The sequence below is a fragment of the Ambystoma mexicanum genome, chromosome 3p (assembly GCF_040938575.1).
Source record: "Ambystoma mexicanum isolate Mex_15411 chromosome 3p, UKY_AmexF1_1, whole genome shotgun sequence".
NCBI lineage: Eukaryota > Metazoa > Chordata > Amphibia > Caudata > Ambystomatidae > Ambystoma > Ambystoma mexicanum.
The window spans coordinates 348,091,913-348,111,870 of NC_090925.1; the positions used below are offsets into that span (position 1 = coordinate 348,091,913).

General features: G+C 50.2%; 1 protein-coding gene and 1 long non-coding RNA gene across 6 annotated transcripts in view; one reads left to right on the plus strand and one right to left on the minus strand.

Annotated features, from left to right (window-relative positions):
- The window catches only part of LOC138580431 (uncharacterized), a 624,618-nt gene that overhangs the window by 311,711 nt on the left and 292,949 nt on the right, over positions 1-19,958 (plus strand). The window lies entirely within an intron of this gene.
- The window catches only part of LOC138580430 (filamin-A-like), a 456,077-nt gene that overhangs the window by 173,265 nt on the left and 262,854 nt on the right, over positions 1-19,958 (minus strand). For all 5 annotated transcript variants that reach the window (XM_069650971.1, XM_069650969.1, XM_069650970.1 and 2 more), the window contains exon 17: positions 1,101-1,261. In XM_069650971.1, the coding sequence (XP_069507072.1) occupies positions 1,101-1,261 (161 nt within the window). The remainder of the gene's footprint in view (positions 1-1,100; positions 1,262-19,958) is intronic.

Consider the following 19,958-nt stretch of genomic DNA (forward strand, 5'->3'; position numbering starts at 1 on the left):
AAATATGGAGAATTATTAAATCACAAAGAATTGAGTATCATCGGTGTTACGGCAGAGTCCCCCATTGAATAACTGGACTCCTCAGAAGTGTTCGGCTCCACCATAGCCCACCTATTTGTGGAATAGACTGCAGGTGAAGCTCATCAAAACAAGCTGCAGACTAAGGTTCTGAAGGGTGCACCGAATTTGGTGTACTGGGGGAGTGCTTGCAGTTGAAGGACCTGGATAAGACGGCTTCAGTAGTTGCAGCTGTTGTCAAGACAGTACATTCTACATTAGATAATTTACTTCATCTTCCTTCAAGTCCAACCTTCACATGGGTCTGGAAGTACTGTCATTGTAGCGGGTGCACTCAAGCCCTGCAAGTGAGCCTTTGGAGGCTACATGAAGGACTAGCGATTTGCCTGTGCTAGATTTGGAAGAGACGGATAACCAGCCATGCCAGCTATCAGACTAGGCCTGTTTTGCAATGCTTACTTCAATTGGGCCGGTTATTCTGCTGTGCTGCCTGATCGGGCTTTCAAGTGGCGAGTGGTTGAGTTTTAGTATTAAAAAGTACCTACTATATCAGGGTCTTTACTTTGGCTCTCCAAGAAAGCTGTATGACTTGAAATGGTAGTCTTGCCAGCGGGCAATCTCTGCAGTCCCACACCTTTGCTCCCTCAACCGTGGCAGCACTCTAATGCACAATATGCCCCCTTGAGTCAACATTGGCCGTTAGCACGTTTAAATATGGCAACTGTGAAAGATGAAAATTGCTGCATTCACAGCGAGTAGGAAGCCAGCTACAATGCGGGCAGGAGTACTCTGTTGGGCATGGACTCTTCAAATTGTAGGTAGTGGAAGGGGGGCTGGTGGCATGGCTATAGTGATGATGCTACAAGCTCTGAAAACACCGTACAAATCCCTGGTCTGCTTACTTGCATCTGCACAACAAATTTGGATTGCTCCCACATACCCCTCGAAATACAAAACCAGTAAATCACCTGCTTTTTTAGGTCCCAACAGGAGTGTATGCAACCCATCCAACAGCTGCAAACGATATCCATACTGCACTCGGGGAGACCATGCATAAAAGTGCTGGGTACTCAGAACCTCACCTGATCAGCAAAGAGCACCATGATGGTATAACTTCCAGCACCTGGTGGTGTGTATTTGACTGTAAAAGTGTCATCATCATTCCGGATGATGTCAAAGTCGATGTCTGTCTCGGCTGGCTCTACCACACCTGGTGCACACTTTATCCCAATGCTCACATCACCTACACAAAGAGAATGCTTCAATGAACTGTTGCTCAGCAAGAAAATGCAAAGAACAAGACACGAGACCAACTTAAATACAATATACTCCACACTAATGGGTCAATTCATTAGATTGCAGGCCCCGGCGCACGTTTTAACAGGTCGCTACAGGTTTGTAGCTTGGACCTTGTAAAACCATCTCCCTCATTCGCCTCCCCCACACAAGGTGCCCTCTCCCACCACCTATTTCTGCAAATACAGGCTGCCACAGACCACTGTTCTATTAAATCTGTTCATCATTCCTAAAGTAGTCCATCTGGTAATCTTGTGCCTTAAAACAGCCCCCAAATACCAGACTAACCCCTTAACCCCTACACAATCCAAGAAACATTCTCACGCCTCCACAGCCTGTCTCCTCACAGTTCCCAAATACAAAAGTTCCAAGGATGGCAGACACAGCTTTCCAGTCAGCCACCAAAGAATGGAATACACTCCCTGCCATCAGATCCGACCCATCACACATCTTTCCACAGAAAACTCAAAAGCTGGCTCCTCCCGTTCAAACATTAGCACCTTTAAATCCCAGAAAACACTTTGTGCCCAATAAGGGCTTCTTGCAAAATATCTGCTAGACCTGTAAATATTGTACATTATAAATCATACATTATATTATATGTTTGCTCAATTCTATGCATTTGTAACGATGTCTGTAAATATCTGTCCAGCGCCCAGATGCCTACGGGTTAGGCGCGCTTTACAAGTGTTAAATAAAATACAAATAAATGTTCAGCAATAAAATAGAGAAGTGCATGAAGTCTTCCAGAAAGCCATGGACCAGGAACCCCAATCATGGCACTGGTGACAAAATGGTCCATAGAGTACGAGCTTAAGCGGGGGATGCCACTTCCAGGCGGCATTACATGTGCGTCAAGCAGACCAGCCTGAAGACATGCTTTAATGTGGTTGTCCAATATCAAATCCATTAGGCTGGCCAATATTCTATGCAAGGTACAAGTGTTGGTGGTTCGGGGGGGTGGGGCAAGACCACACACCCTCACTGGTCTGTGATTAAACTGTTAATATATACTAGGCTTGAATTGCCGCTCCAACATTTGCCTTACCATCTAGGACATGGTGTAGATAACAGGATCATGGTATAATGTACCCCTTATTCTTGCATCCCATCTCCCTTCCTCCATACCTTTGGACTGTTATCCCTAATGTGTTAGGATGGGGCACTCCAGAGACCAAATACGCTTGCTGATAGTGCATGCAAGAAACAAGTGCACTGGCCCCTCCCTCAAGTATTCCTGGGCTCCAATCGCCAGTCCATGCGATCGGGTAAAGCGCACTCATTACGCCCATGCCAAATTCTTTGCCAGGCACCTAATGCTCCAATGGCTCCTTTATTCTCCCGATCCAGCAGTATGGCCCATTACTAGGGGCTGCACCTGCGGCCACTCTTGCAGCAAGGAGTTCAGTAGTGGACATCAATCTTGTGCCTGACCTACTTGGGACCAGACCATGAGTAGCTGTTTTGCGCTACAAGGTCAGTTCCCTTTCGCCCACTTGCCCGAAGGCCAGCCTGGCAGTTGGTCCAGCAACCCTGCATGACCAACGGATCCTATCAGGTTTGCCCAGAGGTGTTGCTCAGGTGGTTCACTGCCAGCTCTATTGAGGGATCTAGACAGGCTATGCTGTCTGAGGGACACTGAACCAACTGGTAGATGTAGAGTAATTTAAATGGTGCAGTGTCATGCATTACCCTACCTAAGCTAAACAGCGAGTGCTGCCATGTTAAATAACCAACTAAAATGTATAACAGTGACTTATATTTGGGCCGGAACAGTTCGACCTCTTTGGCATTAATGTAATAAACATAATTCATATTTTTTTGCTTGTGTACTGTGATGGGGAAAGTGAGTGTTGGTATGTTAAGTGTAGTAGGTGTGTCATGATTGTGTACGATTTAACATATAAAGGTACTTCGTAGAGTAATGATATGCATTTTTGTAATAACAATACTACAGACTGCGATTCCTGGTGCTAGAGATTTATTCTTGGATACTAAATAAAATGCATCGCCCCGGTTACCATGTTTTGGAGTTTTAGTGTGCCCAAGGAGGCCTGCTAAATCATCCAAGTCCTGAGGGCCAATACCCCAGCCAGGTTCGGAAGAGCACTGCTGCTTCAGAGCTTTCCTTGATTGAGACACAGTGTGTTGGGTCACCCTACTGTAGCGTCCTCTCACCACACCAATCCCTATATGGCCAGGTCCCCAAGATGATGGATCCTCAGTGTAGAGTGGAACACCTTTGTGCCTTAAACCTGGCTGCCCTGGGAGAGCACTAAATCCCCATACTTTGACTCCTGCTTTCAGCAGATACCCTCTGGAGATTGAAGTCTACAGAGTATCCAACATGTGCCAGGTAAACAGTGGTGGGGAGGCTCTGGTTGCCCTATTTCAGACAGACTGGCTGTGGCTGGTTTGGTGGTCATCACCAGTGCAGCAGGGTTGCCATCGGACAGCAGACCTAAGATCTTTAAAATCCCTGTACCAGTTTGGGCAACTATAGCCCTTCACCCCAGGGGCCTTTATTCTGTAAAGTGGACTTTAACTTCCAGCATAGTACGTTCAATCAGGGAGACATGGTCTTTTGGGACATTGTGAAGGACATTAGACTCTGAACAGTCATTCCACTACTGCTTACTGTAATTGTACCTCCAATGACTTGATTAGTCCAGCCAGTGTTCACAGGCAATGTCAACTTCCTCAAACCACCCAGTGAATCCTCGGGCTCTACTGTGGCTTCGGTATGGTACTGTGAGGGAGAATTCTCATTTCTGTGCCACTTCCCTTCACCCTTAGACCCCCAGCTCTTTTGCTGGACTTTAAGACTTTTTTATTGTAACCCTGGAGCGAGACCTCACTCGTGTTTTGACCAGATTTGGATTTTGTGTTTTTGATGTCTGAAACTCCATAGGCATCTACTTTTTGTTGGTGACAGCACCTTCCGTGCAGTGTCACAGAAATCCCATTACCCTTCTCATAAGGTTTAAAGACCTTTGTAGAGGAGGAGCCAAGTAACCCCACCTCAATCAACCCGCCCCTTTTACCTGTATGCTGGGAACCAAAATATGTGACATATGCGGAACAGTTGAATCAACAAAGAGCAGAGTGTGGACTCTGCAGTACCCATAAGAGTACCAATCCCCAAGAGAATCTGGGATCCAAGGTACCCACTAAGAAAACCATATCTGTATACAAAGAAATATGATGGCCATTTGAATGAAATTCCTGAAGAAGCAGAGCCAATACACGGCAAGTATGAATGGTAGCGTCAGTAACCATTGCCAGTATATTACAAAGCTGTAGATGAAATACATAAAAGGTGCAGTGAACAGAGAATGCAGATATTCTATAAGGCATCAAGAAAGCAACAAGGATAAGTGACATCTTGGGCTCAAGGTGAAGAAACTTATGCCACAGAAACAGAAGATATCAAGTCATTTTACAACATACAGCATAAAGAAACCAAAGAAGCAAAGTAATCGTGAAGCTAGCTCTAAGCTTATAGTAAATAAACTGCAGCAAGCCCCAACGTATACATACATAGGAATGAGAGAATTAATGATGTTTCCACTAAACATTAATGCAGGTTGGACATTCACAAAATGCCTCAGTTCAGTGTGTTGCAGTTAAAAAAAAAAGCAGACATTGAATTACAAGCAGAATGTCAGCAAAAGGCGAGGTTGAGTGAGCCAAGCAGCCAAGGTCTTCTCAAAACTGGAGTGAACTGACTTTGAACAGGAGTTTGTTCTTTCACATGATTGTGTATCCAAAGGCATGAACATAACAAGGAAGAAGTCAGAAGAATAGAAAATATTATTGCACGAAAAGGCTCAATTCCATGGTCTCTAGTCATATGGAAGCATGAAGTTGGATGAACAAGGTGGTCACACCTATGCACAGAGGCAGACTGCTTCTCACTAATTTTCTCAGAGCTAAGAACACTCGAGGACGAATTTCAAAGGCTTAATTGACAGTAGACCGAGTTGATGTATTGATACGCTAATTGCTGGGAAGCTAAAGTTAAGGCAACCGTACCAGCATCTGGATGGCCAGCCTGCAGGCTGCCAACGTAGGTGCAAAAGTACTGAAGGTGAATAGAATGCCAACCAATTGTAGAGGACCTGCGTATTTAGGGGTCCTATAGTGTGTAAACCAAATGGGACATCATTTATTTTGTGACGTTCATACTGGCCATTTGGAAGAAAGGGCTTAGTTGCCCCACCTGATGTTGAGTAACCAATCACATAGTTACACTTTAAGACTAGTATGGATCATATAGATGTTCTCTCAGAGCCAATCACTCATGCATACATTTTTGTAGTTTGCCACGTAGGAGGATGTTAGTACACGTGATTTAGATGTCATTGAGGACACATTTTGCTTATAAAAACTACAGTTTTTTCTCAAAGTACTTTGAGTTTGAAGATCAAACAATTGCAATGATGTTCGTTATGCTCCTTGTTTTAGATAATTGATATTAAAACAGTTTGCAGTTTGTCAACTTCCTGAGTCCGCTCCATTATTGATGTAGGAATAAGATCTGCATACCCATCCCTCTCAAGGGTAATTACTGCTCATCAAAGGGGCTTGGCTATCCAGTTTACTATTCTTGGGACCCAAGAAAAGGTGAAGTGAAATTGACTTACCTTTTCTCTTTGTAGGTCCAGCACACACCATCTTACGTGGAGTGCTGGGGGTTACCTAGTAGCCCCTTATCCAACTCTCATGTAACCATGTTATCTCTCCCCCCCACCCCCACCCCCACACCACTTTAAAATGGATGGTGGTAGTGGTTTAAATATTCCTACCCTTGTGCGTTTCTACAGCAGGCTGACCCCCTCAACTGCAGTACAGCACCCAGGGGTGATCATTTTGTCAAAAGGGCCCTTAACATTTGGCCATTTTCTGTTTGGGAGTTCTTTCTTGGGTTTTACTCTGTGTTGAAACAGATTTGAGCCCTTTGGCGGGCTTGAGCCCTGAAGCCCGCCTCTGGCTCCAGTGTGTCTGGAAGGACAGGATGTGACGGAGGTTCCCGAAACTCCCCCCTTTGTCTCTAGGAGTGCCTGAATGCAACCAATCCTGATTGGCAGGCTGTTCTTTCATGAAAGCCACCCTGCTGTGTGATTGACACCCTAGGCTGTGCATAAATGGGACAAACCTGCTTAAAAGGTGAGGGTTTTCGTACTAGAGGCAGAGTCGACCACTGGGAGAAACACCCAACAAAGAAACAGTGAACGAAGCTTGCTGCATCCTCCTGGACCTTTGAATTGCCCGGTAAGGACGTGCTGCTGTGCTGGAACTAGTTTTTCTAATCAACAGAAGCTCCGGATGGAACAAATTCTCCCCTTGGGTTAGTGGGACCAACTAACCTCGAGACGAAGTCCACTGGATCTTCTTCCCCGACAGGCAGTACTTCATTGTTGCAAGAACAGAGTGCCAGGGGGTCGAGTAATCTGTAGTCATGTGAAACATCTGCAATCTGGCTAGACCCCTCCAGAAGCAGGACGACCAGACCTTGAGTCCCCTCACCAGAGTGCAGGATCCAAGGAGTGAAAGAAGCCCAACAGGTATCAGATCTGCGCTGGTGCTGTTTACTAAGTGCTGAAACTGCAAAGTGCAGCTGAATGGAAAAGAGCCCGTAGCTGCCTACGACGACCGAAGTACCCCCACAGGAACAAGGTGTCTGCACCACTGTAGCAAGACAGAATCCAGCTGGGCCACTCTTCTTCAAACCAGAGGTATTAAGCTTGGGGTACATAGCTCATTGTCTTTTAGCTGTGCTTCTCTCAGTTGGGAATTTCAGTGGCTTACCTTTAGCGTTGATTCCAACTCTTTTCTCAGGCTTAACAGCTTGTGACCCTCCAAGTGATTTTCTGCAAACTCTCCAACTTTGTGCAAGACCATCTGATTTAAGAAGTGCCTCAGCTCCATAGACTGCTCCAATGGACTTCGGTTCTCTGAAGACTCTTCTAGTCCATTGACTTTGATATTGTTCGTCCCTCATAGGTGGTAGCTTGTTGTGAACTTTTATTGCTGGGAATTCTAGATTAAGGGAAGATTTAGTTGTCCTCACACTGAGACCCCGTTTAACCTTTTCCTTCCTTAACAGTTCCTTTCTGCAACCTCAATCTGGAAAGTATAACCCATGTGATATATAAATGCCGTTACTGTCCTTATAATTGAAGTCACCTCAGGGTGTAGGAAGTGTAAGAAGCATGTCCAAAGATTATCCACCGACTTGTTCCGATTCTGAAAAGTACTTTTAAAGTATATTTACATTGTTACATGAATTACCTTTTTATAGAAGGCTTAATTAAAAATTGGTGTTAAATAAATTATAAGTTACTCACCATAGTGACTAACGTACCCTTAGTCCTTCGTCCCCTTCCCCCATACAGCATGGGTGTCCCTTCCAAGACAGGAGACGGAACCTTTTTCACCAGAAAGAACCTTCATCCCCTTTAAATTTAGAGGTGAGCGGGGGTGCGGCCCTGTGAGCATGCGCTGGCCTGAATCCACCCTCCGGCGCCACACCTCAGTCCCCATAGACATATCGACAATAGATTAACATTGCCTAATGACACCAGTTTTATTGGGGGGGGGAGGAGGGGGGCGTATGGAGCAAATGAGACTAAGGACTAAGTAGGTTAGTCACTTTGGTGACCAATTACTCTTACGTCCCCTTTCCTACATACTGCATGGGCAATTACAACTGAATGTAGCCCCAGGGTGGAGGGAAGACCCTCCTAAAGCAAACAGGTTTAAGAACCGCCTGTCCGAAAGCTGCATCTGATCTAGAGCTGGCATCCAAACAGTAGTGCTTGCAGAAAGCTGAAGGGGTGGCCCATGTGGCTGCCTGCTTATGACTTGCCAGGGGACATGCTGCTGGAATGCGATGGCCATTGCCTTGGCTCACACCGCCTGGGCATGCATGTTGGCCGGCAGTGGCTTATGCTGTCCCTTGCATGCCTCTTTGATGGTCGAGAACATCCAATGGGCTATGGAGGCCCGATACCCTGGTCTTGATCCACTGAATGGGACAAAAAATGCGCCCGACTTGCGGAAGCCCTTGGTCCTGTCCAAGTAGAATTTCAGGGCACGCCCGACATCTAGGCAGTGCAGAACTGTGCCTCGTCTTTCGGCTCAGCAAAGAACATAGGCAGCACAATTTTAGTTCAAATGGAATGCAGAAGGCACCCTAGGTAAGAATGATGGGTGCAGTCTCAGGACTACTTTGTCCCTGTGACGTGTAGTATAGGGCTCCGAGGCGACCAGCGCCTGAATTTCACTGACTCTGCAAGCTGAGGTGAGGCCCACTAGCAAGGCAGTCTTAATGGTGACCAGCCTGATGTCCAAGGATACCATTGGTTCAAATGGTTTGTGTGCAGGGGCACCCAGGACTATGTTGGGGTACCACACAGGGTGTGGCCTCTTGATGGGCAGGTAGTCTGGCGAGTCCTGTCAAATGTTTGACAATCGGGTTGGAAGAGGAAAAGACCTCTGAGCTTCTGTAGGCCCCAATGGTTGCCAAGTAAGCGCCCCCAAGTGTCCACGTGCACGCCTGAATGGGAAAGGTGCGCCAAGGAGAGCACATCGTCCAAGGTACATGCAAGGGGGGAGATGTTGATGAGTCTGCCCAGTGGCAGAACCTGGCCACTTGTTCTTATACTGGGCCCTGGTAGCTTTGCTCCTGGCGCCCTGTATGATCTGTAGATTAGCCTGGGAAAGGCTGACGTGACAGTGTGACCTGCTCATGAACCACGCTGCGAGGCTAGTTTCTGTGCAGCAGGGTGGATGACCTTGCCCCTGTGCTGCACCAGAAGATGTGCTCGGCCCAGGGAGAGGCGAATGGGTGCTCTGTACGAGAGGCTGAACAGATCCGAGGACCATGGCCTGGTTGGTCACCACAGGGCTATTAGAACAATGCTGAGGTGGCGAGACTCCTTGATCTTGCACATCACCCTGTATATCAGCGGTGTGGGTCAGAAGGCATATGCTGTCATTCCGTCCCAATGAATCTGGAATGCATCGCCCAGGGAGACCAGGCCCTGACCCTGCCAGGAGGCAAACAGTTGGCACTTCCTGTTGTCCCAAGAGGCAACGAGGTCCACCTGGGGGTGTCCCCATTTGCTGAAGATCTCATGCAGTACCAGGTCGTTCAACTGCCACTCATAGTTGTCCACTACAGTCTGCTGAGCCTGCCTGCCTCCAGGTTGGATTCCCCGGCAGGTGGACGGCCGAAAGGTAGATGTTCTCCAGGGCCCATTCCCACATGCTGACTGCCAGTCTGCACAGTGGAGGGGATCTGGCACCTCCGTGCTTATTGACAAACATGCTGGTCGAGTTGTTGGACTGAATGTGGGCGACCTTGCCCTCGATAACCGGAAGGAAGGCTCTGAGCGCCAGCCAGATGGCCTTCAGTTCCAGCCAATTGATGTGGTACTACTGTCGGGTCCAGGTGCCATGGACACAGTGGTTGTCCAGGGTGACCCCCCCCAACCCGAGAGAGGAGTCCGTGGTGATGTGACCTGTGGGGTAGGTTGCTGGAAAGGGCTTGCCCGTCCGCAGGTTACAGTCCCTGGACCACCATGTGAGGTCCTGGCGAAGCGACGGAGGAATGTTGATCTGATTGGGAGCCTCACTCCTGGTTCCAAGCTGCTGCAAAGTGCAGCTGAATCCTCATCCTGAGTCTCGTGTGGGGGACAGCCAAAAGGACTGCTGCCATGAGACCCAGTAGGTGCTGGTACCACTAGGCAGAGGTCACTTCTCTGCTTACTTGTAAGTGCGTTGTGGCCCTCTTGATGGCTGTGATCTTGTGCTCCGACGAGCACGTGTCCCAAATGAGGCCCAAGGTGGTCAGTCTCTGTGTAGGCTGCAGCTGCGACTTGGAGGTTGAGTGAAAAATCCAGCTTGTGCAGCGTGTTCATTAGAGCGTGGGAAGTGCGGTGCACCATTTCCGGAGAGGTTGCCCTGACGAGCCAGTCTAGGTACGGGTAGATGTGGTGGTCCTGCGACCTGAGGGCCGCCACTGTGTTCAGCCTGGTAAAGACCCTGGGGGCAGAGTTGAGGCCGAAAGGAAGCACCTTTTATTGGAAATGGTAGCCCATGATCCTGAATCATAGAAAAGAACGATGGGGCTGCCAGATCGGGACGTGCAAGTACGCGTCCTTCAGATCCACTGAGCACATCCAGTCTCCCTCGCACAATGTCTCCGTTATGAAAGCTGGTGTAACCATCTTGAATTTTTGTAGAAGTAAGGAGAGGTTGAGGGTGGAAAGGTCCAGCACAACTCAGGCCCACCTGGTTATTTTTCTGAATGGCGAAAATCCTGGAGTAAAAGCCCAAGCCTTGCTGGGAGGCTGGGACTTCCTCCACCGCCTGGCTCTCGTCGAGCGACCGGATCTCTGCCAAAAGAGTTGCTGTCCCCCAACCTGGGGGACAGTAGGGGAAGCGGGTGTAGAGGCTGGGATAGGGAGGCGGTACCCAAGGGATACAGCGGAGAGGATCCAGGGGTCAGCAAAATTCTGGCACCAAAAATGTGCATTGAGAGCAAGCCTGCCCCCCACTTGAGACACGTGGACCCGCAGGTCATGGCTTCTTTCCCACTGAGGCTGTTGCGGAGAAGGGGGGGGGGACTGGAAAAAGCCCTTACTCTCCCCCACTCCCCTTTTGTTGCTTGTGCTGATGTTGGGTCAGCGAACGGTCAGGTTGTCTGGACCTCCGCTCTTGGAAGCCGCGGAACCCTCCGTATGTACAGCCCTCGACAAATCGCTGCCGTGACTGGGTGTACATTTAGGGCATTGTCTTTGTAAGGATGGATAAAGACTTGGCCATTTGTAAGCTGTTATTCTATTTGTCCAGCTCCTCGTCTGTGGTGGAGTGGTAGAGGTCACCCCGTTCGAACGGAAGGTCCAAGATTAGTTCCTGGACATCCGGGTTGAATGTAGTAGCACAGAGCCAGGCTGTTCTCGTGTCCGTGGCAATGCAGAGGGCCTGGCCAGAGGTGTCAACGTGGGCCATGGTGGTTCCATGTCGTCTTGTGCCACCGTCTTCGCCTCTGCCAGCCCCGCCTTGAATCGCGATTGGCTCTGCGTCGGATGAATTTCCCGCCAAAGCCTCTGGTTAATGGCTGTCCGCATGGCATCCGCATTGGCTTGACAAAGATGCAGGGACACGTTGGAATACAGCTTCTTCCCAGATGGCTCCAAGATGTTCTCCTACTTGCCTAACAGCGCCACAGAGGAAGAGGCAGAGGACGACTGCGGCTTGAAGTATAGTGATGCTGCAGCAATCACCGAGGAGTGCGGCTGAGGGTGGGCTGATGGCAAGAGTGTATCCCCTTCCTTATGCCTGTAGTTGGCATCCAGGCGTGGCTTAAGCCAGCCCTTTTTGGCCAAGGCGACCACGTCCTTCTGCCTTGGGATCCCGGTTCTTGCTGTGGGACGCAACGTGAGGACTTCTGCGAGGACCCCCCTCTGCTGGTTGCTCAACCTCGGGTTGAGGAAGGCCCAAAGTACTCTGGCAGCCCTGCAAGACGTTTGTGGAAGGCCTTGGCTAACAGTGTCGGGGTTCTCCTCATCCGTGTCCACCTGAGGGACCGGTTGGTCCAGCAATGGTGGAGGGGGTGCTGGGAGCCAAAGGCTGGGGGTGTGGAGACCGGAGCCGCAGGCTGGTACTCAACTGCCTGCCCGATCAGTTGGGGGGCCAGAGCGGGTGGCTGAAGCTGCACAGGGGCCAGGGGCGCCTGTACTGGTGCCTGCAGTGCCGGGCCATTGGCGGGAGCACATCTCTGATGATGCCCCAGAGGAGGACTCCCATCAGGGTAGATTATGAGCCCAAGGAACCTCAAAAAAATCTGTCCTCAAAGGCCAGAGTGGTAGGCGTTATTGACGGGGTAGCAGGCGGTTGCTAGAGCCGTTGCGTGCCCTGCCCATACGACGCAGCGGAAACCTGCCCTGCACAAAAAAAGTGTAAGCTGTAGGCCACAGTCCTACCTAGACACATGTTCCTCTACCTATTCCCTGCCTTGGTGTAGTATTGGGCGGATGTCAGGAATGTCTGGCACAGTGGCCATTTTGACATGCTGCCTTCCACGTGCCTGCATCGTGTTGCTCAGCCCACTGGGCCCTGCCCAGGACGCTTGAGTGTGGATCATGGGGCCTACCCAATTCCTCAGGCCGAGGACTGGTAGGTGTTTCGCCCTCATCAGATCTGCCGGTAGAACTGCGTATAGGTGCCCCCTCGGACATGTTGCCAGTACTATGGTGTGGCCCCTCAGGCAAAGACCCGGTAAAGACCTTCTGGTCCCTCAGCACTGTCACTGGGAGCATCTACTGGCCTGTCGGCAGGTAGCTGATGTAGCCTCGGTAATCGTGTTGGTATGAGGACCTTGAGCGGTCCCTCACCAGTGGGCGAGTCCTTGGGACAGTCTCACTTGCGGGGTGCGCTGGAAAATAGCAGCCCTACCTTGGGCTTGGTTCAACGATAGACCAAGTCCTTTAGGTCCTTTGGCGGCGATCTCTGGAAGAGCTCCCTCCACCTGGCTAGTCTGTTCTTCAGAGAACTCGTGGAGAGCGCGTTGCATAGGGTACAAGCTTGCCAGCTGTGGTCTGGGCCAAGGCAACGTAGGCAGAGGGCGTGGGGGTCTTTAGTTGGAAAGAGCCTGTTGCAGGATGGACACCTGCTGAACCCGGCAGAAGTCGATAGGCGCCAGGGAGGAGCGTGATGCCCAAGTACCTAGCACCTGAACGATAAAGACAAAGACAGTATCCGTGCGTGGAATTACATGGCCGAAGCCAAACCCAGGAGCGCTGGTGAATTCAGCCCGTTCCCGTCGATGTGGAAAAGGGGACTGTGGTATGGCACCAGAGGGCAGCGGATGCTCCCAGGGCCACACCCCTTGCGTGCCTCTAAATTTAAAGAGAAAGGTTTTTTCTGGTGAAAACAGTTGCGTCTCCCGTCCCTTGGAAGGAGGAAATGGGACGGGACATAAAAGTAATAACTATTTATAACAGAAACCTTGAGTGTTACTTGTATTTATGGATTTTATTTGTACAGCTCAGATTTACCCCTCTTGAGATGGGCCTGACTGCTCAGTCACACTACTTGTGTAGTACAGACCTATACCAAAATGTGGGTAACCAAATATCAAGCAGATACGTGTTGTGTAGTCACACAGTGTGACTGCATCAATTCTTACCCAACAGGCTCGGACAGCACTTTCTCTAGGGAGAGAGTCTGCTCTTCCCAGGATCACTCTGTCCATTCAGGAAGATGAAAACAAGTCACCCATCAGTCTACCATGAAAAGATTCAAAGAGGGTTGAGTTTCTTGGACTGCCAGAACCAGTATCACTCGAGACTGGTGTGCTAGCCTCAGCACAACTGTGTAAACCACCGACAGGGTCCCTATGAAACGCAACTTGAGGGCATCAATAAACCCCATACAACTTCCACAAAATGCTGGGACGACAAATCTTGGCTTTTGGAGAAGCTTTGTTTAGCCCCAGTTACCTGCAGGTTCAGTTGTCACGGTGTCCTTGTGATCCACACAGCAGCATGCTCACTTTCTCCTGAAAAAGATCTTGCGAATGAAGTAAAGCATTACGGCAATTCCTCATTACAACTCTGCAAGGCAAATACTGAAGGCATTCTTGAAGCATGTAACAACGTACACTTAATCCTTAGTACCCTTTCCTCCATACTGCATGGGCGGCCCTTCCTAGGGATGGGAGACAACCTTATTAACCAGAAAAAAATCTTCCCCCTCTAAATTTAGAGGCATGCAGCCCTGGGAGCATGCGCTACCCTCACTCCCCATTGACACGTCGACAATATTTAACATTACCTAATGGACACCAGCATTGGGGGCAGGGAGGGAGGATGGTGAGACATATGGAGGAAAGTGGACTAAGGACTAAGAGTATGTTAGTCACTACGGTGACTAACAATTACTCTTGCGTCCCAGTCCCCTTTACTCCATACTGCATGGGCGATTACAATGTAGCCCCAGGGTGGAGAGGAGATCCTCCTTAAGCAAATCGGTTCCTTAGAACCGCCTGTCCGAAGGCCACGTCTGACTTTGAGCCAGCATCCAAACAGTAATGCTTACAGAAAGCTGAAGGGGTGGCCGCCCTGATGACCTGCCACAGAACCGGACGTTGGAAATCAATGGCCGTGGTCATGGCCCCGATAGCGTGGGCGTGAATGTTAACCGGCAGTGGCTTGTGCTGCCCCTCATAAGCCTCCCTGATGGCTGCAACCACTAAAGCATGCAATAGAGGCCTTGGATGATTGATACCCGGGCCTAGATCTACCAAAGGTGACAGTGCGTCCGCCTTGCGTAAGCCCTTGGTCCAGTCCAGATAGAATCAGAGCACGCCCAACATCCAGACAGTGCAATATTCGGAGCCTCGTCCTTCGGGTCAGCAAAAGACATAAGTAAGAGTATTTCCTCGTTTAGATGGAAAGCGGAGGGTACCTTTGGTAGGAACAAGGGGTGTGTCCGCAGGACCACCTTATCCCTGTGAAAGGTGGTATAGGGTTCTGAGGTCACCAGAGCCTGGATCTCGCTGACTCTGCGCACGGAGGTGGGGGCACACTTAGATGTTTTAATAGACACCAGCCTGATGTCCGCAGACATTGGCTCAAAGGGTTTGTGCGTCAAGGCGCCCAACACCACATTGAGGTCCCACACAGGGTGTGGCTTCTTGATGGGTGGGTAGAGCCTGGATAGGCCCGCCAAATGTTTGACCATCGGGTTGCACAATGAGAAGACTTCCTCCTCCAAATTTCTGTAGGCCCCAATGGCTGACAGATGGTGCAACATGTGTCCACATGTACTCCTGAGTGCGCGAGATGTGCTGAGGAGAGCACATCCAATATGCACGTAAAGGGGTCAATCTTCGAGACCGCCCAATGACAGAACCTAGTCCATTTACTCTTGTATTGGCTCCTGGTAGCCTTGCTCTTGGCACCCTGAATGATTGCCAGGTTAGCTGTTATATGCGCAGATGCTGGAGTGACCTGCTCAGGAACCACGCTGAGAGCTAACTGGGGTAGATGACCCTGCCCCCCCCCCCTCGCTCCCCCTGCTGTGGTCTGGCCCCATCGGAAGGTGTATGGGGGATGGGGGGGGTCTGTTCGTAAGGCTGAGCAGTTCGGAGAACCACGGTCTCGCCAGCCAACATGGAGCTTTCAGAATGATGCTGAGGTGACACCATTCCTTTATCTTGCGGATTACCCTGTGAACCAGGGGTGTGGGAGTAAAGTCATAGGCTGTCATGCCGTCCCACCGTATCTGTAAAACGTCGCTCAGGGAGCATGGGCCCTGCCAGGACACTAACAGTTGCCACTTCCTGTTGCTCCAGGAAGCAAACAGATCCACTTGAGGATGTCCCCATCGGCTGAAGACCTCCAGAAGCACCGGTTTGTTCAATTGCCATTTGTAATTGTCGCTCCCAGTCTGCTGAGCCTGTCCGCTTAAAAGTTGGCCTCCCCCAGGAGGTGGATGGCCGCGAGGTAGATTTTCTCCAGGGCCCATTCCCACATGCTGACCAGTAGGCAGCACAATGGCGGGGACCTGAGATCACTGCTTGTTGACATAGTATATGCTGGTGAAGTTGTGGGTCTGGAGGACGACTGTCTTGCCCCCAATGAGCGGAAGGAAAGCACTAAGAGCCAGCCAGATGGCCCTGAGCTCCAGCCAGTTGATACGAAACTCCTGCCGGGTCCAAACTCCATGGACGCTCTGGCTGTCCAGGGTGACCCCCAGCCTTCCAGGGAGGAATCCTTCGTGATGGTGACCTGCAGGGTCAGCTGCCGTAAGAGCTTGTCCATCAACAGGTTGCAGTGCCTGAACCACCACGTGAGGTCCACGTGGAGAGAAGGGGGATGCTGACCGGCTCCGCTTGGGAGCCCTTCTCCGGATTCCATGAGGATGTGAAGTGCAGCTGCAATCTCCTCGTTGAGTCTCATGTGTGGCACTGCTATGTGTTGATACCACCAGGCCGAGGTCACTTCTCTGGCAAGGAAGCGAGTAGTGGCTCTCTTGATGGCCATAATATTGTCCTCAGAGGGAAAGACCATCTCAGAGCTCTTATCCAAGATGAGCCCAGGAAGGTGAGGCTTTGCAAGGGCTGCAGCTGAGATTTGAGGTTGATCGTAAACCCCAGGTCGTGGAGTGTGTCATCAGTGCGGAGGTGTTGATCACCTCAGTGATCTCACCCTGACAAGCCAGTCGTCCAGGTACTAGTAGACGTGGTGGCCCTGGGCTGGGAGGAGGGCTGCCACTCCCATTCATGATTCTGGTGCATACTCTGGGTGCTGAGTTGAGGCCAAAGGGTAGCACCTTGTATTGGCAATGACAGCCCATGATCCTGAAGCGCAGGAAGGAGCGATGCGGCTGCCAAACTCGGGATGTGTAGATGAGCATCCTTCAGATCAAGGGAGCACATCCAGTCTCCCCTGTCTAGCATCTCCGCAATGAGTGCTGGAGTAACCATGAATTTCTGAAGGAGGTTGAGGGTGGATAGGTCCAGCACAACTCAGGCCCGGCCTGGTGGTTCTTTCGTATTGGTGAAAATCCTCTCTGGGAGGCTGGGACTTCCACTGCCTGGCTGTCGCCGAGCGACTGAATCTCCGCCAACAGTTTCCATCCCAATCTGCGGGAGGGACCGGTGGCGGTACCCCAAGGATACCGCGTGTTAGGGAGAATTCTCTGTTAAGGCTAAATTTCCCAAACCTAGTGAGTCCCCCAGCAGCTTTGCTGGATTTTAGGGGTTTATTTTTTCTCCTGCTAAGAGTGAGACTCTTTCTCCCACTCTTAGGCATGATTTTAGAATGTCCTTTGACTGTAAATGTGTTTTATGGGGTCTTTTACTCCATAGGGCTTCATGTGTATTTGGTATGTGTGTTACACAGCACCCTCAGTGCAGTAACACAGGGGTGTCATAGTGACCCCCAAACATAGACTGCATACCCTGGGACTGACTACTGTCTCCCAGGGCATGTAAAGTCACCATTGGCTTTACTAGTCTCAAACTGTGAACAGAAGCAGTACAAAACCATCATATTGTGGAAGTACTGGTAGGGGTAATTAGATTGCCCCTGGGTCTGTTTTCCAAGGGGACACTGTCCAGTCCCCCCCTTGTCTAGTCTGGCTGGTGGCAGTGGATATAATGCGAAATATTCCACCGGAATATTTATGGGATTTTCTCATGGACTTTAAACGCACCACTTTTTGGTGCAATGTTAAAGATACCGCCGGGTTATTTATTCAATATTTATTCCCCGGTTGGGTCTTTTTGCCAGGACTCGGTTTTAAAATGGCGTTTGTGTTCACCTCTGAAACTTTTTTGGTGGAATTCTCCACTGAAGCCCTCCAAATGGTGCCACTCTGTCTGGGGTCTACAGGATGTGTGGGTGGGGGATTAGGCACCCTGGACTGACTTGCCAACTCAAGTCGCACTCGTGTGATGGCCCAGTGGTGAGCCGCCTGGCTCACCACTTAGCACGTTTCAGTGACAGCTAGGCTGTTGAATGGGGGTTTTTCTGCATAAAAGCAGGGCTTTGGGGACTGGAACTTCAGAAGTCGCCACAGGACCTAAAGAATCCGAAGAGGGGAGAAGCTGAGCCATCTACACCACCACCAGTGGAGCCCTGCTGTACGAACTCACCACTTTCCGGACGAGAGAGGAGATCTTCCAGGAGAATCTTCTTCCCTTTGAGCTGGTGGGACCAACCAGTTTGCCTTTTTCGCCTTCCTGGACGTCTCGTGGTCGAATCGCCCGTGCCAAGCACCCTGGCGGCTGGATAGCCACGCTTCACCACTACCGCGAATAAAAGGGTTGTACTTTTTAATCGGGAACTCTGCGGCTGGTTTCTTCCCTGGCAGTGCAACGACCTCCAGCTTTATTCCTCGTAGAGATCATCACTTCCTCTGGTCGAAGCCACGACTTGCACCCGCTGCCAGGAACAACTGCCACCGCTGGAGCTCTCACACCATTTCAGGTACTGTGTCCCGCCTGGTCTCCCTTGCAACAGATTGTCCAAGGTGTCCTGTAAATCCTTGACTTTCTCACTGGGTTGACCTCAGACCTGCTAACTTTACCTTTCTGAACTGATCCAACCTCTTTTTGACTTTTCTGCAAAGACTGAGTGCACTTCCACTGTGATCTTGGGCACATTCTGCCTTGCTCTCTCCAAGAGTGGGCCTGGCCTATGAACTTTTGGCTCTACAGTAGACCCTGCTCTTGACTTGCTGTGGTTTCTTAAAAGTGTTGGTACTGTATTTTCCTACTCTGCCTTTTCTCTCCCTTTCTAAATGAATTATTGGAGTGCCATCTACGGTTACACGCTCACCTCTGTTTTGCTAAATAAGTGGTGTCTTAACCTAGACTTGTCGAATAACTAACTAGGGAGGTGTATATCCTTATAGTGACTGTTTGAACTTGCTTGATAAATTAGTGCCAGTGTATTTTCATGAGTGGTTTTTTAAATAACTAATTATATACCAAAGCTCTGGTCATGGTTTGCTTGTTCTACTGTATTTTTAGCCCTATTGTGTATACTCTATATACTGCCTAACTCTTCTTGAGAGAAGTCTGACTGCTCAGCCACAGCTACCAGGTAAATCAGGGTGGTGCAGACTGCTACAAATTGGGTTTACCGCTTACTCCTGTAGTCTTAAACTTTTTGCAGTGGTCCCTAAGGGAACTGCACAGGTTTCTGCCTAACACCGCCGAGAGGATCAAGGTGTCCGAAAAGTTCTGGTGCCAAAATTGCATGTGAAAGGCAAGCCTGCCCCCCCACCAGAGACACAGGGACCTGAAGGGATGCGTCATGCTTTTGTTCCCTCCAAAGCTGCTGCTGCGGAGGGGAACTGAAAAAAGCCCTTGCCCCCTACCCCCCTCCCCCCGACCCTCTGTCTGCACCAGTGCCGACTCAGAGCGGTCAGACTACCTAGACCTCAGTTCCTGGAAGCCCTGGAACCCGCCGAAAGCCCACCCCTTATCAGAGCGTTAATGCGACTGGGTATAGACCTTGGGTGTGGCCTTTGTTAGGATAAAGACTACAGTTTGCGAGTGGTTCTTTTTATCCAATTCCTCATTGGTAGAGTGAAAGAGGTCCCTACCATCAAATGGAAGGTCCAGTATGCGTTCCTGGACATCAGGGTTAAACTTAATAGCCCAAAGCCAGGCAGTCCTTCTCATGCCCATAGGGATGCATATGGCCAGCCAGAGGTATCGATGTGGGCCATGGTAGACTCCATGATGTCCTGCGCTACCAGCTTCGCTTCTCCGAGGCCAGCCTTGAAGCGTGCCTGGCTTTGCACCGTAAGTTCTGGAAGGAAATCTGCCATTTCCAGACAAAGCCTTTGGTGAACGGCTGCCAGCCTGGCATCCGTGTTGGATTGACGCAGGTGTAGAGGCGTTTCAGTACAGCTTCTTCCGGTATGCCTCCAAGATCTTCTCTGCCTTGCCTAGCAGCGCCGAGGACAAGGTGGCAGAGGACGATTGAGGCATAGAGTAGAGCGACGCCGCAGTGATCGACAAGTGCGGTTGAGGGTGTGCCAACAGCAAGAGTGGATCCAAGGCCCAAATATTCTGCCAAACCTGCAAGCGGTTCATGGAAGGCCTTAACGGA